The sequence below is a fragment of the Cyprinus carpio genome, chromosome B7 (genome assembly GCF_018340385.1).
Source record: "Cyprinus carpio isolate SPL01 chromosome B7, ASM1834038v1, whole genome shotgun sequence".
Lineage (NCBI taxonomy): Eukaryota > Metazoa > Chordata > Actinopteri > Cypriniformes > Cyprinidae > Cyprinus > Cyprinus carpio.
The window spans coordinates 22,593,193-22,616,413 of record NC_056603.1 but is presented as its reverse complement, the minus strand read 5'-3'; the positions used below and the strand labels follow the sequence as shown (position 1 = coordinate 22,616,413).

At 38.1% G+C, this 23,221-nt stretch overlaps 2 protein-coding genes across 12 annotated transcripts in view; one reads left to right on the top strand and one right to left on the bottom strand.

Moving 5' to 3' along the window:
- Positions 1 to 164: 164 nt before the first annotated feature.
- Positions 165 to 2,195, bottom strand: ptpmt1 (protein tyrosine phosphatase mitochondrial 1). The gene is made up of 4 exons (XM_042727945.1): positions 1,900 to 2,195; positions 1,742 to 1,822; positions 1,452 to 1,643; positions 165 to 742 (listed from the first exon to the last, which is right to left on the bottom strand). The coding sequence occupies exons 1-4, from the start codon at positions 2,044 to 2,046 to the stop codon at positions 611 to 613; spliced, it is 552 nt and encodes a 183-aa protein (XP_042583879.1). The 5' UTR covers positions 2,047 to 2,195; the 3' UTR covers positions 165 to 610.
- A 1,053-nt stretch (positions 2,196 to 3,248) lies between these two features.
- The window catches only part of LOC109096908 (cugbp, Elav-like family member 1), a 31,165-nt gene continuing 11,192 nt past the window's right edge, over positions 3,249 to 23,221 (top strand). For 6 of the 11 annotated variants that reach the window (XM_042727937.1, XM_042727936.1, XM_019110591.2 and 3 more), the window contains exons 1-9: positions 3,249 to 3,421; positions 6,267 to 6,309; positions 13,551 to 13,673; positions 19,243 to 19,430; positions 19,743 to 19,825; positions 20,112 to 20,160; positions 20,658 to 20,792; positions 21,592 to 21,671; positions 22,307 to 22,468. In XM_042727937.1, the coding sequence (XP_042583871.1) occupies positions 13,570 to 13,673; positions 19,243 to 19,430; positions 19,743 to 19,825; positions 20,112 to 20,160; positions 20,658 to 20,792; positions 21,592 to 21,671; positions 22,307 to 22,468 (801 nt within the window). In that variant the 5' untranslated portion in view covers positions 3,249 to 3,421; positions 6,267 to 6,309; positions 13,551 to 13,569. Of the gene's footprint in view, positions 3,422 to 6,266; positions 6,310 to 13,550; positions 13,674 to 14,064; positions 14,915 to 19,242; positions 19,431 to 19,742; positions 19,826 to 20,111; positions 20,161 to 20,657; positions 20,793 to 21,591; positions 21,672 to 22,306; positions 22,469 to 23,221 lie in introns of those variants that run through there. The other 5 variants (XM_042727935.1, XM_042727938.1, XM_042727940.1 and 2 more) reach the window with 5 other exon arrangements.

The window sequence follows — 23,221 nt, the reverse complement described above, 5'->3', positions numbered from 1 at the left end:
CATTTCACTAAAAAAGACCATCAAATACTGAGGGTTGTCATCATATTTATTCAAATGTACTGCAAATGGTCTCTCTCAGTTTCTTTATAGTATATAACCATTAAAAAAGTCATTAAATGCATTGGCTCTATTTCCTACAAAATACAACAATTACAAAAATTTCCTACAATTTCCTACAATTATAAAATATCATGACCTTAAAGATAACATGCACAAAGAAACAAAAATGACCAGATGCAGTTTTTTAACAACTCCTAGTACAAAGAAGTCCGTTAGAAGCTCTGGATTTAAAGAGAAAAAAAAAAAAACACTTTAAAAACTTTAAAAACATCACATCACTAACTCAATCAAAAATAAATAGCATTTGTAAATTCACTGTCTCTAGAACATCTGAGGTAATAGAAATGGCAACAATATTGTTTTATTCACACTGTAATTTTTGATGCAGATGGATGTTATCATAGCTTTAAGTCTGCTTCTCAGTACAGTACACAAATTCTTAGAAGAATATATAGAAAAATATGCACTCCAACAAGGAAAAACAATGTATTACAGCTGTACAGTATATCAGATTTAGCATAACTGTCAGCAGTTGTAGACTGTGTATCTTCTAGCTGGACTCAGAGCCGCACACTTGCTTGTAGTATTCCTGCAGTATCTCCAGCTGGTCTGAGCGGATCAGCACATGAGGCCGGACTGAGGCTAGCACCTTGTAGGCCTCCTCTGGACTCCAACAGTGCAGCTGTGAAAGAAAAAATAGATGTTTAACTCATGGCTGTAACCACGATAGACACCGAGCAGGAGGATACCCCCTTCAATAATCTGACAGGGACAAATTTCCCCCTCCCCCTCAGTATTTGATATTCTTCTTCTGCTTTTCTGCACTTCTTTTACGCACAGATCTTTTTGTTGATAGGATGACAAAAAGTTTTAAAGTTACATTTTTAGTCAGGTCTGCCTCAGTGATCTAACAGCAATCATTACATTTTTAATGATGAAAGAGGACATATGTAGCTAAACATTTAATATTATCGTTTTACAATAGAAATGTAAAAAATATCCATTGATTCAAGCTACCCGACTTAATCATTCAATTCCTTTTAAAAAATATATACTGTATGGAATTGTGTAAGGTTTATTCTTAAAAAAAAGAGAAGTGAAACTAAGGTATAAAAGTCCCTTTGAACTCTGCTTATGTGGGTTTTATTTAGAGAAGTGATCAGCATCACTTGAATTGACCTACATGTCATTTTTTCCTCTTCAAAATTTCCCACCAATAAAATTAAGAAACTAAAGATTATAAATGCTCCGTTAAAAAAGTACCAAACACATATGCAACCACACAATGACAAATACTGCTCACAGTGCTGACCTATGACATAGAGCTCTGGTATATATTGCTGCTGGTTTTGTTATTGTTCATGGTGTATGTATCTCAGACTCATACCCACCCTGATGAGGTATGCGGCTGCAATAGTCGCACTGCGTGAGCGGCCAGCCTTACAGTGAATATAGACACTGGTGCCCTGCTCTCGATGTTTCAAGGCAAAGTCCACACCCTTGTGAATGTGCTCTAGGCTGGGAACACCTGTCAGGTCCACCGTGCTGAGTCTGATCTGCTCAACGCCAACATCTTGCCACTCCTGTTATGTGACCAACAGGAAAAACAACATCCTCAGATGTACACTGACAGATGAGATTATGGTTGGTAATGAGAGACGGAGGTGGCAGATGCACTTACCTCAGCTGAATTGCAGAAATATTTTGTCTCATATTCTTCATTCATGGTAATAACTCCTCTGACTTTCTCTTTTTGGACCAACTAAAACCAAATGAGACAAGAGTCCTGAAACAAGACTGGAATTTAGCAAATGGTAAATGGTAAATGGCAAATCTTACCTCCTCTGTCATTGACCTGAATGGAAGAGCACCGAGAATGACAGTAGGGTCCACGCGATTATACCACTGCCTGGAAGTGATCTTCTCCATGACAACATTGTAAGCGAGTGTGGGATAAAATAAAGTCCTCGCTAGAACACTCGACATCGTTGCTTGTGTAAACGAACGACACGCACGACTTCAAACGTGTCACGAGAGTTTCATTCTCACTACTCCTGCATTTCTACTTCACAAGAAAGAGGCTAGGGTTTCTTCGACGCCTGTTGCAGATCCTCGACATTGCCATCTTCTGTTTTGGAGGTTGATTTCCTAAACACAGATTGGGAAGGGGAATAAATTCACTGAACCTTTAGTTAGCCATTCAGTGAAGAAACACATTTTGTGTGATGAGACTTAAAATTAAAGTCATGGCCTACATTTGAAGGAGTCTAGTGACATTTTGCAGTTTATCGTGTGGTAATGTTTATGAATGAACATCAATGAATCCATTTCATTATAGTGTACTTATTCAAAATACTACAATACAGCGCAAAAGAGGCATAATGATGAACACTGGCAGTATGTTCATAAAGAAAAAAAGAAAAAACAATGTGTTAAATCTGGGTTTATTTGGAATACTCTAGTTACACGTGCACAGCAATATCCCAATAGAATGCAACTTTATTTTAAGATGTTCTTGTTACAGTATAATTATACATTTAAGTATCGAGTAGTTTTTAACTACATGTACTTGCTATATGGTCAGGGTTAGGATTAAGGTTACTTGCATGCAATAATGCACAATTATTTGTTATTATAATAGTAAGTACATGTTACATGTGTAACAGGACACCTTAAAATAAAGTGTTGCCGAATGCAAACCTATTTTTTAAGGTTAAAGCCAACATATGGACATCACTTGTACAATTTTGTGCATGTAAACGTGGTTAATGTCCTTATTGCAGTGTGTTTGTTTGTGTTCCCTTAAATCGTCTGGTATTGTGAATGCATTACGTAGTAAAATTTGACTATTAAACCCCAAATAATACACAGACGTTAAAAGCACACTTCACATTTAAGCAGCCTGTCAATTACACACGTTTGATGTTTATCTCTCTTGGGCTTTTATTGACTTGAGCGACCACGTGAGAGAAAGGCACATCTGTGTCTTCGAGGAGGGGGAACGTATTCTAACCAATTGCTTTTAAATGTTACTTTAAGTATTTCTATGCGAATTCACATAAAAACACAAATAGAAGTTAACGTCAAAGTCGCGTCTATCAACGCGTTGACACCAGAATCACACATTTATCCGATTCATTTCGACAGAGGCTCCACCCCACTCCCCTTTTAATAAATGTGATGGTGCATGCAGGAAAGACAGCCATTTTGCACCGTACCTCTTCAACCCAGAATGTAGGTTGTCGTGGGAAGACGTAATCAGAGAGAACTACTGACTCACAAATCCCACTGCACGATCATTCCTCTGTGTCAGCACACCATACCTACTCAGTTTCCTCCGTTTGCACAAGGGGCATCGAGGGTAAGTGTTGCTTATTCATGGTTGTGTCCGCGCGAGCTTACTGGCGGTTGTTTACGGTCGCTAGCACGCACTAACATGAGTCATTATGTAAGAGCAGATCGACCACCGCGCGTCGTCGTGTCGCTTATAACGTTATCTCGTTCGTCGGAGATAGAGGAAAGGCGGCTTTAGATGCTGTTTGATCAGTAGTGCATGCACAGCTGCGTCGAGAGTTACCTGAACTTGTGTAACTTCGGCGCGCTCTTCTGCTAAGTTTAGCATCATTGAGAAGTGTATCGATGCAAAGCAGTTAAAAAGATGCAGATGCTGAACAGGATCTGGACAGGTCGCTCCCTGTGTTGCACATGCGGTCTTTACATTGCATGTATTTTCACTGCGATCGCTCTGGAAATTAACATACTAGAGGTCCTGTTGGAAAACGCATGGTCACTCCCTGCTTAATGAACGCAGAAAGTGTGTTGGTATAGTAATAGTGTTAAGTTTTTAGCACAGGGGCCCTGTCATGTTCGCCCGTTTGGAAATGATCCTTCTGCGAGTAAAATGCAACTTTGTGGCTTAATCTCATATCGATCAAAAGGAGGTATCGATCCCAGCAAAAGTTAGTCTCGCTACTCTCCGAGCGCTAGCTGCGAATAGAAGCGTCTCTTGCTTATAGAGCTTTTGCTCTCTTTTATTCAATGCTGACGTGCTAATAAAATAAATATACACCACACGTAGCTGCTTCTGAGGTCATCACATTCAGTGGCAGTGTTTGTATAGCTTAGTGCTCATATAGCTGCTTGCTTCCACTAAGTCTGTCAATAAAATGGGTAAGGTTATATGTAGTGAGAAATGTAAGTCTCTGGCCTTCTGCTTTGAGCTAAGAGGCCTGTTGAACTGAAAGCTGCTGCTGTTCAAGACTGTCACGTGAGCTATCGCTATCATTTGATAAGAGCTTCACAATGGGCGATTGTGCATTTACTTCCAAGCCCAAACCCTTGTATAGTTATGATGCACAAAGCTCTCTGAAAATGACTTGAGGAACCCGTAAAGTCGCATTATAGTGACTATGGCAGGACCAGTCAGTGCTTAATGCAATGGTAATCTAATGTGGACTGTGTTCTGCTGGGAATGCTTTATCATGTTAGAAGTGCTGCGGCCTTCAGTTGTAGTTTAGTGTAGAAATAATGAGTTATGTCTAGAATGGGAGCCTTGTAGGTAAAAGCTTTTCAGGGAAAAGACAACATAAGCTGATATCACTGAACAAGACCGCTGCCGTTCAGAGCAAGAAGGTCCGTTTTGCTTGATGTGATTGCTTGTTAATGAGTTCTTTGGGGTATTTGTGTAATCATTGGGCCCCCAATAACCAAAACTAGCCAAGTACAACGCCCCAATATTTATACCATGGTTAATGGAAACCTCAAACCAAGAGTATACTTTGCGCGCGTTCGAGAAGTGTGATAAGACTTGCGCGAGCCATTCCTGTCGCGACGCTGATGGTCAAATATGTGATCTATTTGATTTTTTTTTTTAGAGAAACAGCCACTTTAAAATGTTATGAAGAAAGTCTAGCGGTATCAAATAAATGCAAATAACCTAAAAAGACTGATGAAAAGAGGAGAAAACAGTATTGAACCAGCACTAATATATAATAAAATTTTTAAATCTTTTTAAACTACTCATGACTGCCTTTACTAGAATTTAGCACTTATTTATTGTGTAAAATTTAGTCTATAGCGTACAATTTATATTTGATAATCTGTTAAGGGAATAGATTTTTCCCTATAGAATTTTATTAAAAATGTGACATGTTGTAGCTATTGGCTTTAAATGTCCAGACGGTTCCCTCATAACAAATTCTATATTGATTAATTTATATATAAAAAAAAGTCATTATTGGCCTTGTAATAATTAATAGGCTAGTCTTATCATAACGAATGCTACAGTTAAGAATTACGGTATGGCCTTCAGATTGGCCTATTCCAAAAGATGGCATAGATTAAATCATTAAGAGCCTGCTGAACTGTTAATGAGTAAGAAATAATATCAATATGAGAAAATGTTGTTAGACTGGCTTCCCATGGTATGTTGAATAAGAACAATTGTCAAACTATTGCCTATAAGTGCCTAAATAATATAAATAAATCACACACACACACACACATATATGTATATATGTATGTGTGTGTGTGTAATTGTTAACTATGTTACTTTATTGCACCAACTTTGCATAGATGATAGCACAAAAATAAATATATAAGCAAACAGATAAATAAACCTTAAGAGTGAACATAGCCCGGGACTCTACTAAAAGAGTTCACACTTCAAGCCCTCCAATGTTCAAACCAAAACTACACCCTTGTGTGTAATTGTGCTCTGTTTGATAATTTATTGGTGAAGTTAATGGGATATTTTAGCCATAATGTTTTATGCAACTAATTTTAAGCACACAGGTAACCATTCTGAAGGAACACCCAAAATTGTGAGAATAAAGTGAACATGTTGCACTGAAGGTTTATATTATCTTAATGTATATAGAGGGGCAATATATGGCTGTATTGTGCTTTTGCATTACATTAGGTTTTATTAGATAAAGCCAGTTGTAACTGACCTGTTCAGGCCTTATCAGACATTGGCAGGATGTGCAGCATCGACTCTCTTGTAAGATCTGTCCGTCTCTGTGGCTTGATTGTAAAGGCAAAACCCAACTCTAATAGAGCCAGTATAAATAATACACGAAGACAGCAAATTAGCCCCTGTGTCTTTCTCAGCATGGTAAAGGATAGCAAGTCCACAAATACTGGGAATCAGCACAGATGTTCATTGATAATGTGCAGGTCTAACCATACGGCTGTTCTTTCTACAGATTGACGGGAGCAACATTTCAGAAAAGCAAGGCCACTGAGAGGGTAAGTGCTTCTCACTTTTGTGTAAGGATGTGTTACAATGGCAAGCAAGACATCACAATGTCATGCGTTAATGTGGGAAAGGTAGGTATTCATATTCCAAATAACTGGCGCTCAGAACATGATTTGACTAGAATCATCATACAGCTCACACAAAGCCAACAGATTAGTTTGAGAGGTTGCGGATGAGTTGAATTTCACTCCATATGAAGCCTGACAACACGTCTGATCAGAAAAACCACTATACTGGTTCTTGAACTAAGGTTTCTATTCATGCCTCTGTCATAGAAATGAGCAATTGTGGCCTGTGGTCCTCAGACTGTTTGTAGTTCCTAGAGTATTGAACTTTTAATGAGAGCCACCCGTGTCATATCTGTAAACTCTTACACGACAATGCTGCTAGTGCTTGGATAATTAGTGTCCTTTTGTGTCAGCTTGTAATAAAGTATTAGTCAGACATGTGGAGGTCCCATGTCATTTAGGATTTTGCACCTTCATTTCTGTCAGTTCATGTTGTGCTGTTAGAGAGCTGCATGAAGCAAAATTGCATGAAATGAACTCTCTGTTTAGTGTTTAGTGCTCTGAATTGAAGACAAACTGTTTCCTTGGTTACTTGTTAGTACACACACACACACACACACACATACTCTCGTGTGTTGATGCTGCTAAAGTGGGCCGTTCTTTGCAGTTGAATTTTTGTCCTGCATGGCAACACCTCCATTATCTGCAACTGCAGGCTGGCAATTCCAACAGACTCTGTACTCATGTTTGTGTGTATTTACATAAATACTGAGGGATTTCAGAAGAGTGTTTGACTGGAGGGTCTGGAGTGCAGTTGTAGGCGTGAGATTGCGAGTGCTTAGTGCAGCGTCAAGGGGGTTTATATCTCCGTTACAGGGGGAGGGATGTGTGTCAGAGTGCAGGCTCTTTAAAGGAGCCATCAAGCATCTGCAGCTTCGTCTTTAAGAGACTCACAAGGAGACCAAAATACTTGTACTGAGCTACTGAAAGTCTTCAGTTTCGCTTACCATACTAACGCTTTAAGGCAAGAAGCTTTTTGGCTTTGACTTCTGTCAGATTTCGCTGTAGTAAGTTCATGTCTGACAGTTGCTGCGCCACGGCAGCTGTTAAATCGTGACAACGCTCTCCAGGAGGGAGTTACCACATGGAGGTCAGCAGCACCTGTCGGGAACATTCCTGTTTGTGCTCCTGCTAATGTGGCTAATGAATGCCATTAAATACCCAAGTGATTATTCTGATACATTTAAACATCTCAAATATGACACTGTTGTTTTTTTCATTCTTTTCTTTAGTATTGCATGTAAGGGACTATATCTTGTAGTATGGCTGGTTCTACTCTTTGTGCTGCACAAGCTTAAGGGGGTTTCATTGGTAATTTTGTCTGTGCAAGTATTATGATACACATTTCAGTATCCTTAGACAGAGCTTGACTTTCTGTTTGAGATGACTTTGCACCGGCATTGATTATGAGGAAGGGTTGCTGGTGGTCAGAGGTTGATTTGGCTGTGATGAGTTTTCTTAAGTTTGGCGGTGAAATGAGTGATTCTGCAGGAGGCAGGATGAGTCTCACTGTCACAAACAGTGTCCAAAACTGACAAACAGTTCAGAAAGAAAACAGGAAATGGCCCCAAAGCACGTTCTTCTGCCATATGGTAGAGTCTTTAAAGGCCATATCATGAAAATCTAATTATTCTTAACCTTTTGAAATAAAGTTAACTCAGATCCCTTCCCAATCCAACGAGACCATTTTAGTGAGACAAAATTAAAAAAAAAAATCTGTCTTGCCTACATTTGAGACGTCTCTGGGATGCACACATTAAAATGGATAGTTTCTTAATTATTTCCTCAGTGTCATGTTGTTCCAAACCATAAGACTAATGTTCATTATTGGAAAACAGATGAAGACACTTAATATTCTCGCATCACTTTTGTCCATGCCTTGAAAGTCCACACAATCCAAAACTTTGATGCTTCAAAAAGCTCGTAAAGATTTTGTAAAAGTAATCCATATGAATTGAGTGGTTTAATACAAGTCTTCTGAAGGAACATGCTTTATATGATGGAGAGGTTTTGTAGGTCTTTACAAAATAACCTTTCCAATTCCACAATCAGTCTTTTAAGTGTGAATGGCTCATAGTCTGAAAACTTCAGCATTTATTTTATTAATGTTCATTTATTTTATTAAACTGGATAAATTACACCTTTTTATATTTCATGTGATGTCATGATTTGATAAAAACAAAGGTTTATTATTGTATGTTCCTGTGCCATTTCATTTATTGTATACCTTTTAAATTTGTTTATTGAAAAAACAGCAGCAGCAGTATTTGAAACAGATGTATTTGGTACTTGCTACCTTTTATCTTTACTCTTTCCTTTCATTCTTTTCATGGCTTTGGAAAACTTGCATCTGAAATGCAATGAAGCTTGGTGCTGATGACCCGGAGTAACGCAAAAAGTGACTTAACTTTTTGCGTTACTCCGGGTCATCAGCACCAAGCTTCATTGCATTTTTTTCTAGAAATTAAATGCTTTCTCTGAATCTTTTAAGTCTCTCCATGAGCAATCGTTCAGGTGCGGATATATCTGTGGCAGCTCAGCTATTCGACACAGTGTATTTATGTTGCTAGTGACTAGATGTTGTTCTCTTGCCGCCTGCCTTCCGGTGAATGAGAAACGACCCGGGGGGAAAAAATTGCACGTCAAAGAAGGTGGAGTTTCAGAACACACCCACCGATTGTGTTACTGCCACGGACCAGTGGAAGCTCAAAGGTGTTTAGGAGCAAAAACAAACTCCCCCAGAAAGATTGCTTTGGTGAGCTGTTTCGAACTGCCGAAACGAACTCAAAACTAACTTAGTTTTGGCCTGATTTTGTTTGAAATTACGTCTCATCAGTTCGTTCTTCGATTTCGTTTGAAGCATATCAGGGCCTTAATAGTGTCAACAATGGATGCACTGACTTTTTATTTTATTTTAGCAACCAGAAAATTGCTCTGTTTTTGGCTGAAATTGTTTTAAAGCAGTGAGTTCATTGACCGAAACTAGGGATGCACCAGAATGAAAATTGGACAAAAACCAAATCCGAAACTGAAAATGCTTTGTAATGATTTATTATTTTATGAATTAATATAAAGTATTTTTATTATTTAACTCAATAAATTTTAATAATACTGAATTGAAAAAAAAAAGTAACAACACAACTGGACAGAATTTATATTAATACCTATATATTAATTATATTAATAACACTTCACAATAAGCTTCATTAGGTAATATTAGTTAACTACTCTAGTTAGCCTAACATGAACTGAATGAACAATACTTCTGCATTCATTAGTCTTAGTTACTGTTAATTTCAACATTTACTAATGCATTATTAAAATCAACTGTTGTGCTTGTTAACAGTTAAAGGGGTCATATGATGTTGCTAAAAAGAACATTGTTTTGTGTATTTGGCGTAATGAAATGTTTATGCAGTTTAAGGTTCAAAATACACATTATTTTACACATACTGTACATTATTATTTGTCCTCTATGCCCCGTCTTCTGAAACACGTCGAATTTTACAAAGCTCATCGATCTGAAAAGCGAGGTGTGCTTTGATTGGCCAGCTATCCAGTGCATTGTGATTGGCCTAATACCTCAAGCGTGTGACGGAAATGTTTCGCCCATTACCATACAAATTGCATCATATGAATCCTTTAATGCACTTTGAATTAACGTGACCTAAGAGTGAACAACTGTATTCTCAATTAACATTAAGAAAGATTGATAAATACTGTAGTAAATGTAGGCTATTGTACATTGTTCATTCATGTTAGTTAATATTTCCATTAACTAATGGAACTAGGGCTGGACGATATGGCAAAAAATTTATCTCGATTTAAAAAAAAAAAAAAAAAAAAAAAATTTATTACTAGTTAACTTGAAAATGTAACTAAAACATGATTCAAATAACTTTCTTTAACCATCTAGCTACGGAAAATTCTATTGCAAGTGCACTACACATGAAATTGTCAACATAATGTAAATGTTAAACATCACTTTTTCTCAGCAGAAAAGATGCATTAACTACAACTACATCTTGTACAGACTTGTTATACATATTGTTTGTTTGGCAATAATGTATAAAATGCTTTAAAATGATCAAAAGTCAAGGTAATTCAAATTCAAAATCACTGAAGGTATAACACCAGTAGACTTATCTATAAATGTTCTGTAAAAACAATAAACGGCAGCTTTCAGCCTGTCACCATGATGCAAACATGAAATATCAGACATAGGGTAGTGGTTCTTTACAGGTTTTTTATTTAATTGTGCTGCTTTTCCATAGTTTTTTCCGTGTAAACATGTGACTGTTGCGCTTGCATCTCTTGCAGTGTCCCATGCATGAAACGGCATTATAAAAACACGGCCCTCAAGTTAAGACTCAACTCCCATCTTCTTGTAATTTTTTTCCTATTCCACTGCCCGCATTGCATCTTTGTCAACACAAAAGTGCATTCTGTGTCAATGGCACCTAACGATATATGCGTGTCACACATGAGAGGTGAAACTTGTGCACCTACATGGGGTAATTGGATCGTTCTTTTCTCTTTACTGTTATTGGCATTTTATGGCATCTATTTGTGTTCTGTTAAATAGTTCAATAGTACAAATTCAGTCATCGTAAAAATATTTTATGACATGACATCCATATGCTACTTGAATAAAAAGATATAATATGTAGATAACACTAACATTAGGTTGCTTTTAGCCATACCCTGGAGTTGGTTCACTCTCCGGCTATGAAACCAAGTAAGTAAATAGTTAAATAAATTAACGCTAAAATAGTGTATCGGCAAACTAATGGCCAAGCTTCCACTTTTACCATGTTGACAACATTTGATATCCTTTAAATTTTTGGGGTGAACTATCGTGTTGAATGTCTAAATTTATGTGCTGCGTGAAATTGGTGTAATGCTGCATCCCATGTCTAGTTAGAACACACATAATACTTTGCTGGTGTAGGGAAAGGTGATATTTCTAAATGTGTAGCAAAAAATGCCCCCCTACAGACTGACTGCTTGTGTTCTTCATCACCTTTCTAAACCTCAACAAGTCTATACAGAACACTCTGCTCCACCTTAGCTTGAGATATTTTGAGATAATATGAGCTAAAAACAACTTAAAAATACTAACATGCAAGTGTAACTTAGCAGCAAAATGAAATAGTATATTTAAGATGTGACTGCTTTAATGTAAAGATTACAAATAAATATTTAGTTATTTCAGATACTTCACTTTCTTCTTTACATCATGGTAAAAATTGAGCTTGTGAAACGTCCAGTACAACAGAATTAATGGAGGGTTAATGCATTTTTCTACCATTGATTGCTCTAAGCTGCTCTGGATCTTGGCAAAGATGCTTGCTGTATTTTGAAATGCTTCTGTGGCATCTAATGCCCTGCGTATCACCGAAATCAAATATGCACTCAAGGCAGTGAAGTGAACCAGGACTCGGTTGATTTAACAACTCCATTCGCATTTTTTACACACTCTTTGCTACACTTTGGAAATTCTAGTTCCAGTAGAACTGTTGCTGTTTTAATTTCTGCCATGAAGTAATCTTCTTTTTTGGACAGTGAGCTGCGCCTGTTGTAGGTCGCCAGATTCTGACCCATGGCATTCTAAACTGCTGGCTCAACGTGCTGCTCTGGTCAGGATGTAGTCCTATAACTTGATATTTTGTTGTCATACAGAGATAAATGAGATTGAGGTGCCTCATAATAACTGACTGACAGGTGGTTGGTAAATGTCCACCTATGCGCCCCTCTCTGATCAGTCAGCTGTGTGTGTGTTGTATTCTCAGCTGCTGGGTTGTTCCAGATGCTTCCGTATGACTCCATTTGTCCGCAGTGCTGTCTGTCTTTGCCAGTGTTCGAGAGTGAGTTTGTTGTTAGATGAACTTGGCTGACCATATGCTCTGCCCCCCCACCCTCCACCCCAAAGGCCTATAACACTGCCTTACATAGACAGTCCATGAATAAGCCACACGGTCACTCAGCAGTCATTAAAACGTGGCATGGCCTATGGTCTTCTCGGAGCATTCTCGCTATGCTGCCCGGGTCAGAAGACACATCACAGCTGCATGGCATGAGTTTCTCAAAGGGATGATAAATCATTAATGTGCACAGCATTGGGGAGTAACTAACCAAAAGTTGAGGTGCTGCTAGTAGTAATTGGTAGTTTGGGAGACTTGCTGTAGTTTAGAAATGGTGTACATTTTCTGGGAAAATTTTAACAATGGAAAATTTTCCCACATTTGCTGTTGTTCTTCTGATGCTGCAGCGACGCACTCAAAATGTGTTGTTGGAAAGGCAGGTTCATTCTAGTAAATTGTTTTATTCGGATGTGAATGAACACAAAAGATTTAATGATTCAAATCTCTGTCTGTATGTACGGTTGGCTGTTTTACATCTAGTTAAGTGCTGATCATCCTTTTTTTTTTTTGTTTGTTATATTAGGGTCTATTCTAGTTTGTATTTAAAGTAAATTTATCTCTTCAAGTGTCATTCTGTCACTTCAATTAAAACTCTCTTCGTTGTATTATAATAATAAGGGATTTTTACATTTATGGCACAAAAACATGGCTCAGGTTAAATTAACAGGTTATATCACTGGTTACATTTAGAAAGTTATTTTAAGTAGCTAAAATGTAGCCCCAAATAGTCCCTCAGGTTGTTTTTATCTCTCTTGTAACGGAGATCCTATTTTGGGTCCAAATGGTCCTGTGTGTTTATTTATATTTTGATAAGTTGTACAGAATGTGAGTACTCGAAACACCAATATTATGTTACTGCTGTATCAATTATAGTTGCTTATGTAGATCAGGTTTTTTTTCCTTTCAATATGAGAAACCTTTGTGTTTGAGCCTCTACAAACTGATTTCCTCTGATGAAAGTGAGAACAGCTGCATCTCAGATGATAGTCTGTCGTTTACATGATAATATTCAGATCATCCAGGAAGTGCCATCTTCTTCTCTTACATGTTTTATGTGTGCATGCAGTTTAGTGACATGCAGTTTGCATGCTGTCTATTCTGTCAGAAAACGTCTCTCTTGTTCTTTCTTTTTTCCTTTCAGTATGCGTTTACCTGTGTGTGTGTGTGTGTGTGTGTGTGTGTGTGTGTGTGTGTGTGTGTGTGTGTGTGTGTCCTGTAATGTTTGGTGTGTTTCTGTAGCGTTTGACAAAGGCACTGGATGGATAGCATCGACGCTGAAGCCCTCTACCTGACCACAGCGCAGCACGGGCAACCTCAATGCGAGCTTTCCCTTCCTGCTGTGGAAGTACCTGCCCTTGGCGGGTAAGAGCACATACACTTCATGTCTTTTCACCCGGGGTATGAAGTTACCCTCCACCTGCAGGTTTTCCCTCAGTGGGAAACATCTTTCAAGCAGCTTCATTTTGAAGCTGGAACGAGAAGGAAAAAAAGAACTTGCTCTTTCTTTGTTATTGCTCCTTTTTCTAAACAGAAACCATGCCTGCAGTGTGCAGCCCACCAGATGTCACTGCATGGCTAGCGATGATGTCATGGCCTGTTTGAATGTCTGACAGGCCATTGAGGAAGAAATCAAATGATTACATTCTTATTAATTGCTGAGATAATTCTCTTTTTTAGAAGGGTATTCTTTTATAAATTTCTATATATATGATTTATGTTGCTTGCTTTCTGAATGAATTGGCATATTATAAACTATATAATTTGGATTTTTTGTAACTAATGTGTTGATAGAATGTTGTTTGTTACATTGTTGCATAGGTCTATTGCTGTTTTTGTGCTAAACAAAGCCAAACAGTGGACCTCAGCCTGCCTGTGGCTTGTTTGTTTGTTGCCTTTGACTGCGAGCTTATAACGCGACCCTTGTCACATGACCCTGAGCAGCCTGTTCCTCCCTTCCGCCACCCCTCCATGCTGGAATAGTGTACAGCCCGTGGCCCGCTGCTGGAACCCGATTGTGTCCTGGGGGCGCTTCAGCTCAGGGATTACCAGAGAGCTGCTCGTCCACATTCATTCCTACCGCTCACTCACGCTTATCAGCATCAATCTGACACTTTATTTATCTGACACTGCACTCAGTTCTGCTTTGCTAAGAGAAAAACTCACAAAAAAGTCCCCCTCCATCAGCACTTTTCTTTGTGGGAGCAGGGGTGCAGCTTTTAGTGGCCTGTCCGGCCCATCCTAATCCTCAGTCCCAGCCCAGTGACCAGAGCTACGGCCTGTGTTTGTCATCCAGCACAGTGCCGAGCCTCATCGTTGTCTCTCTCTGCTCCATGTCGATTTGAGTTTTGTGGGGTCTGATCGCTTCCCTTTCTTACCCAGCTGTTCCCATGTCACTTGTGACTGAACCTTGAGAGACGTACTAGACGGATAGTCGCTGTGGCTGTTTTAGTGTTTTAAGTGTGAGCGAGTCTGTTTTTGTGGATTCTGTCAGTGTTCATTTGAGATTTACTGACTAGTGAAGTGCTGAAGAAAATGGCTTCGTTTAAGCTGGATTTTCTGCCAGAGATGATGGTGGACCATTGCAGTTTGAGTTCCAGCTCAGTGTGAGTACACACTTGACTTTAGCTTGGCGTAACTTGATTTGGGTTACATACTAATACCTTAAATTCTCCTTTGTTTGATGGTCACTGTATTAGGGTGGAATGTTCTGTAGTTTTAATAGCTCTTTTTATTAATCTGTGTGGTTTAACTGATTAACTGGTTTGTTTACTTTTTATTTGGAGCTGAGAGTAGCTATTTTAAATGTCAGGCAGTATTCTGTGTGAATGTAAGTTTGATTCAGGGTTCATTCAGGAGATGACAGTTAATGCTCATTAGAGGCCTGCAGTAAGGGCTGCTAGTACAGGTTCACAACATAATCCTGTAGTAAACATGTTGTTTTCAACTATTAGCATGTATTGGCATTCAGATTCATCAGCACAGTCTCTTTTCATAAAAGCAACATGCTGCAGAATGAACAATGAAATGATTTGGATATTTCATAATTGTTGCTCTGCTGCCTAGGATAGAAAGAGCTTGTTGGTGTGGTCTTGGAAATATTCCTAAAATATTTCAGCAGTCTAAAATGGAAAGTGAAACCCTAGTTTCACTTTTTGTTGGAGCACCTTGAGTGGCTGTTCCTCGTCTGTTATAGGATGGACTGTGTTGCTCCTGATATTATTTATAGGTTTACATGTGAAATGCAAGGGTTCATTCTTTGCCATCTTAGGATATTTCAGTAAAGTGTTTCAGTGTTTTGTCTTATTAAAGTCATAAGGGTTGTTTGTGGGAGGTTTTACAACCTCAAAGGGAACAATTTAACCAAGAACGGGGCAAGAAACTGCTGACTGAGCCATGGTGAATTGTCTTCTCTTCTGTTTATATGTTGTTTGCTGTGTAAGGAATGTAGAAAAGTTCATTGTTGCTATTAAATATTGAAGGCAGCATTCATATGGTATTAATGTTAATTTCGGGAGATAGGAAAGAGATGACTACCATTTAGGACTGGGTATCATTCAAAAATTTGATACCGGTTCCTTAGCAATACTTTTTCGATACAAATTTTATTAAAATCCGTTTTAACAAGATTACATTACCTCAAAAAAACTTTGCACAAAAGAACGAAAAGCACAGTGGAACTAGATGTAACCAACGCAATATATCAGTGCAAATAATTTTAATAAGTTTAAATAGTTTTCAGTGCAAAATGAACCGTTTCAAGTCAGTATGTAATGCTCACTGCTGCAGATTTTAGATCTTCAGATCACTCGGCTGTTCAAGAAAATTAGCATGCCTGCTTTTTCAGAAGACAGACAAGCTTTGGTGAAATCCAGCCACACTTTTGATCTTTTCCACATTTTTTTAGGCTATGTTTACACACCGAGCACTGTCTTTGTATGTTTCCTCTTCCGCCATCACTGTTCTGACTCAGAGGAAGCTGCTCATGTCACTCGTATCATGTGTTCATAACCTGCTCTGTCTCCGATGACAAACATCCAGTACACTTTGCGTTCTGTTCTATACATAAAACAGAAGAACATTTCTAATAAACAGAAGCTAATAAACACACGATTATGATGGTCATGACTTTTTTTTTATGAGATTCTGCCTGTTTTCATAACAATATAGTGTTCTTACTTGAGAAATTAAGTGTAGCGATTAGCTTGAGATAAAAGGCTACAAATTACATATTTCAGAAGCAGACTTTAAAGGGTTAGTTCAGCCAAAAATTAAAATTGTCATTAATGACTCACCCCCATGTCGTTCCAAACCCGTAAGACCTCCGTTCATCTTCGGAACACAGTTTAAGATATTTTAGATTTAGTCCGAGAGCTTTCTGTCCCTCCATTGAAAATGTATGTACGGTATACTGTCCACGTCCAGAAAGGTAATAAAAACATCATCAAAGTAGTCCATGTGACATCAGAGGGTCCATTAGAATTTATAGAAGCATCGAAAATACATTTTGTTCCAAAAATAATAAAAATTATGACTTTACACCGCATTTACTCCTCTTCCGGGTCCGTTGTGAGCGCGTTCACAACACTGTAGTGACGCTGCTGACGTGTTTTCTTTGTTATTGGGCGCACCAGAGAACACGTCAGCAGCGTTGTACGTCAACAGTCACAGCAGTCACGTTCACAACAGACCCGGAAGAGAAGAAAAAGCGGAATAAAGTCGTAATTTTTGTTATTTTGGAACAAAATGTATTACATTTTCATCAATAAATTCTAACGGACCCTCTGATGTCACATGGACTACTTTGATGATGTTTTTATTACCTTTCTGGACATGGACAGTATACCGTACATACATTTTCAATGGAGGGACAGAAAGCTCTCGGACTAAATCTAAAATATCTTAAACTGTGTTCCAAAGATGAACGGAGGTCTTACGGGTTTGGAACGACATGAGGGTGAGTCATTAATGACATAATTTTAATATTTGGGTAAACTAACCCTTTAACTTGCATTTAGAAATGCCGGTATGGATGAGGATTGTTTTAATTTTTCAAAACAAAAACGTACAAGTGTATCCATTAATCACATTTATGGGGGTTGAAGAAGCTTACACACTACAGCCTCACACTACTTCTCTGGGCGTAACTGCCATAAACTAGTGTTTTTCCTTGAGGCCTCACCAGAGCCAATCACCAGCACTTGATTTAGCACATCAAGCATGCTGTATGCTTATTGGCTGATGTTGACGAGATTAACACCTTAGTTAATGAAAATTGGTAATGAAAGATGAGATACTCTGTGGTATTGAGGCAATTCGGTTGGTGCCTAATAAGTAAATTGATACCCAGCCCTACAATCTTGATTATTTCTCATCTCTTCATAGATGTCAGATTGTTCTTCCATTCTGTTTTTGTTGAATCGATAGTCTTCTGCAACATCATGTTATGATGTGCTGTGACAGTGGCTTCTTCCCTACAGTCAGTACTGGTCAGTTCACTAGGAAAAAGAGTTTACGATCCTAAAAGGGTTTCGCCCCAGTGAACACCCAGCGATCCTCTGTCCCTGATTGGATGATCTTCTGGAGAATCTGTGTTATCTGCTTGTCTGAACAAGTTGTAGTTGCTGGAAAATCGACAGAGTAGGTTTTATTAGCTCTGCTGTCCTCGGATCGATAAACGCCATTAATCTGGCTTTTAGCTGCTAGCTAATGCTGCTCTTTGTCAGCAGCACAATGCTGTGTTTATCTTAAAGTGGTCTGTCACTCCACTGATCAGCAGCTGCTAAAGAGACTGATGAAGCAGTGCTTCAGGCCTGTCAGTGACGTCCCTCACTGCTTGCCCTCATGCTCCACTTTGTCAAGCAGCACTGTGAAGATGTTCTAATTCATTCTCATCACAGACTTTTATTCTTTTAAGATATCTGACCTTTTCCTCTCTTTTTAAAGTCTAGTTTTTGTGGTTTATTGATTGAAGTTTGAATGAAATTCACCCCATCTATTTTCTAAATGCATCAGATCATAATGTGAACAATTTTTGTTCTTCTTTTTTTTAATAATCGGTTGCTCTCCGTTGCATGACATGATACAGAATAAAAAGATCTGTTGTTGTTTCTGTTTCATCACAATTTTAAATTCAGTTAGTAGTAAGCTATTTGTTCATGAACATTTTTTCAGTTATTTCTCACCTCAGAAAGTCTTGTGTATGACCTGAGAAAACCATTCACAGATGTTGGAGTAGGGATTTTACTCTAATGTTTGATCTTCACATAGTGCTGAATTTATAATGCAGTGAATGCTTTTGTTTTCTTCTAGCTTGCATTCCTAATCACTAGTATTCATTATTCTTAACGTTAGAGCGGATGCGGCTGTTTGTAAATTGAATGTGTGTGGCTTCCGATGTCATAGGCTTCCTGTTATGTTAAGCTATACGACACGGCCTGTGCTGCTTGACATTGCAGACTGGTATTATTTTAATGTATTGTTGTAATTATAACTGGATTGTAGTGCAGATAGTTTACGGTTTACTGCACTGTTATTCTTCTAATGATAGACCTATAGCGGCTAATGAATCGGAGGTCTCTCACATTCACAGAAAATAGCTTAGATATACATTTGCAAAATAAGTTAAGTAATTTTCATGGCAAATAAGATGTGCACAATTGTTTAAATGAATAATTATTTTGCATCATCTTAACCTGCCAAACATCCAGTTAATCAGTTTGAGCAATATACTGTCAGTCTAACACTGGTGAACTGTTAATAAATGAAGCTAGTTGTAATTTTAGTGTTTTCATTCTTGGGAATGATATGAGATTGTTGTGTGCATCCTTTCATTTGCAATGTTTAGGTTTTATCTGTTAGGGAGACTGGAGACATTGAGGGTCGTGTCCTTAAGACTCGTTAAACAGGCATGTATGTATATATTTTTTTGTAGAACCAAGAAGATGAATGGGTCTCTGGACCACCCAGACCAGCCCGACATTGATGCTATAAAGATGTTTGTGGGTCAGATCCCCCGGACGTGGTCAGAGGATCAGCTGCGTGAGCTGTTTGAGCCCTATGGCGCAGTTTATGAAATCAATGTTCTTCGGGACAGGAGTCAGAACCCCCCACAGAGTAAAGGTACTTGACAGTCAGTACACTGCAGATTGAGAGATTTTCTATGTCAGTCACTCTCAAAAATAGTCTGTTCCCAAACCTAGTGAGCAGATAGCGCACACACACAAACACATGCAGAGCTGCATAAAAGCAAGTTGTCTTAGATGGCAGCCTAATTAAGTAGCCTGCTTTTTGGAACACTCCTTACATTAGAAACGTGCCAACGATTCCTTAAAATGCTGCTCACTGGGATTTGGAACAGAGTTCTAGAAATTGGTCTCAGTGGAAATGTTGTCATCTTGGACTTGGTTTACAGACCATTTATTGCATTTGCAGGTTGTTGTTTTATCACGTATTACACCCGTAAATCTGCATTAGAAGCACAAAATGCCCTTCACAACATGAAGATTCTTCCAGGGGTGAGAAAAGGATCTACTTTCTTTTTTTTTTTCTTTTTTTTATATATATATATATTATCAATAATGCATTAATCCTCATGCGTGTTGTCAGATGAGCAGGCCTTCTACTATTTATTGCTCTTAAAAATGCATCAAACCTCCACACGTATTGACATGCTTTTATAAAAGCCTTTTCAGTACACCCAGTGGAGCTGTTAAAGCTTTTCAAACAGCTGATTTCTCATGGAGGCTGGGAAATGTCAGTGTTAAGTCAAATGTGAATTTTTTTTCCCCCCTCTCTGAACAGATGCATCATCCCATACAGATGAAGCCTGCAGACAGTGAGAAAAACAATGGTGAGTGACTTGAATGTGTAACAGTATTATGACAGTCCTTCCAAAATTTAGGGTCAGTTTTTATTTACTTTAAGAAAGAAAAAGCAAAGATAGTTAACTGATAACATTACAAAAAGCAAAACTGTTTTCAGCATTGATAATAATTTATTAAGCCCCACTTTAGCATATTAGACTGATTTCTGCAGAATCATGTGACACTAAAGACTGAAATAATGATGCTGAAAATTCAGCATTGTCATCACAGTATTAAACTACATTTTAAATATATTAAAATAGAAATGTATTGTACATTGTAATTTCACAGTATTTCTATCTTTCTGTATTTTTGATCAAATAAATTCAGCCTTTGATGAACATGTTTTCTTCAAAAACAGTACAAATTCTTATAGACCCCAAACCTTTGAACAATAGTGTGTTGCTTAAAGAAATTTCCACAGTGACTGTCAAATAGCTGCGCAGAGGCTGTGCTGCAATAACAAGCTTTTCTTGTATTTCAGCGATAGAAGACCGAAAGCTGTTTGTTGGAATGATTTCAAAGAAGTGCAATGAGAATGACATAAGGCTCATGTTTTCTCCATACGGCCAAATTGAGGAGTGCCGCATACTGAGAGGCCCTGACGGACTGAGCCGTGGTGAGAACTCAAACACATGCATATCATCACTACCGCCATCCAAAGCAAATTACACACACATGATGGGAAACCATACACACAAATGCGAGAATGGAGGCAGTACTGTGAATGTTTTGACTTGTAGCGCATACAAGAATGAATTTAGCTTTAGCAGCTTCTGGTTTTTCCCCTCAGGGCACTAATAGCGCACTAATAAATAAGAAGTACATCTTCACCAATCACTCTGCTCACTCTCATTTTAGTTATTTCGAGAAAGCATTGTTTTGCGTAACTAATAGTTGCAGACACAACCCATCAGAGAAAAATGAGACTCAATTGGCTCCCGTCGGCCCAAATGAAAATGACTCAACGTGGCAACTGATATCAGAGGTTATATAACTGGGACTGCTTGCAACAAATTGATAATATATGCATGGTCGCTTTAATGATTCATTTGGGAATGTTATTCTCTTAGTTTCTAGCTGTTGTTTACCTGCGGTGTAGAGAATCACTGATTTAAGTGTAACCAAAGTGTAACCAAGGGAACTAACGCACACTGAGGCCCACGCTATTTATTTTAGAATTGGCTTGAGTGAACTTGCTGTCCATCACCATGGGAACTGCTTAAGTGATAGGCACAACCCATATTGACTCAGCAGCCCTCGAACCCATTCGCTTTCCAAAGAGACCGGGCCTGAACCCAGTTTTGATTGAGGTTGTGTTTCTGTGTAGTAGTTCAGTAGTATTTTAGTTTATGCTGTTATGGTTTTATCACAGAGGTTGGTGTCCTTTTGTGATCTACTTTCATACTTGTCCGCAGGCTGTGCCTTCGTCACATTCACAGCGAGACAGATGGCCCAGTCTGCCATCAAATCCATGCACCAGTCACAGACCATGGAGGTAAACACAAATTCACACATACACGCATACCATTTCTGCATTTAAGCTTGATATTTCTGTACTTAAGAGATGATAAATGCTTATGCCTTAATGCATAGTATACAGCAAGTACTGTTTCTATGTTTTATTGTGTAGAAGTTACACTACCATTCAAAAGTAGTATCATTAAGATGTTTTAAACATGTTTTTGAAAGAAGTCTCTCGTGTTCATCAAAGCTGCATTTATTTGGTCAACAATACAGTATAAAATATGTATATATTGAGAAATTTTATTTTTATTTCATGATAAGCACTGAATGAGTGACAGGCTTTCTGTTGTAACATTGCACAAGGTAAATAGGAGGGTGACATCTTGTGGAGAAGACTGATGAAAAGACTCACATTAATCAGATCTTCTTTTAAATGTTTGCTGAAATAAATACCGGGAAAATATTGATTCGCGGCTTTTGAGAATCAATATCGAATCGACGTCATTTAAAAATACGATTAATTTAAAAATCCAAAATTACAATTTTTTTGCCTAGCCCTAGTGAAAACTTTCTGTTTATTGATATTTTCTTGGCTGCGTACATTTTTTTTTTTTTTTTATTAAATTCTATGCTGCATTTTAATTCCTGTTTGCCTGTGTCCCGTAGGGCTGTTCTTCTCCCATTGTGGTAAAGTTTGCAGACACGCAGAAGGATAAAGAACAGAAACGTATCACCCAACAGCTGCAGCAACAGATGCAACAGCTCAATGCTGCCTCCATGTGGGGAAATCTCACAGGACTGAACTCACTAGGGCCACAGTATCTTGCAGTGAGTACACAGGACAGATCCTGTTGCATCTGAGGTCTGTGCATCATGTAGAAACCATGCCTATATTGAGGAGAGTTTAAAACATGCAGACTCCACTACATAAATTGCTAGAAGCACTTGCAGAATTGAAAGCATTTGTGTTTAGTGCACGAGGGCTGGTGTTTGCTACATCTAGGAGTGTCACGATAGTAGAATTTCACTATGATTTTCATGGCCAAAAGAATTCACAGTAACATTCTTATTGTGATATCTGTAGTAATTGCTTTCAGTCAAATTCATAAGCATTATTTGTGTTTTCTTTCTTTTGGCCAGTGAATCTCATTTAAAACTTAAGTGTAGGGAGGTGAAGAGTTTTTAACTGTAACTGTATACTTCAGCCTGTAATCTCCTCCATCGTGATTAGTGCAGCATCAGTAGCTAGGTGACTTCATCTTTTTTCCTGTTTTATGACGGTTGAAACCAGTATGCAATACTGCCATCTATGTTAGAGTATCAAGCAAATAATTGTACAGGATTATTTACAAGATTATCAAGAAGCGTAGGTTTAACATGATATCAGTATTTTATTTTATTTTTTAAATATCACTGATGTCTTTAGTGCCACTATATTGCAGCACCCTTAGCTCACTCTAAAATGTATATATCTTTTTTTTTTTTTTTTTTTTTTTTAGACTGTAATGCATTATTATTTGCATATTATTTAGATTCCATTAGAGCCTTTTAATCAGAGTCTAATTTGCCTTGTAAATGTTG

What these genes read in the sequence shown, in the direction of transcription:
- ptpmt1 (XM_042727945.1), bottom strand. Translation starts at nt 2,046, where the DNA reads ATGTCGAGTGTTCTAGCGAGGACTTTATTTTATCCCACACTCGCTTAC. An exon ending in TCAGGTCAATGACAGAGGAG is followed by an intron (nt 1,823 to 1,899) that starts GTAAGATTTGCC and finishes ATTTGGTTTTAG; the next exon opens with TTGGTCCAAAAAGAGAAAGT. An exon ending in CAGCCGCATACCTCATCAGG is followed by an intron (nt 743 to 1,451) that starts GTGGGTATGAGT and finishes TTTCTTTCACAG; the next exon opens with CTGCACTGTTGGAGTCCAGA.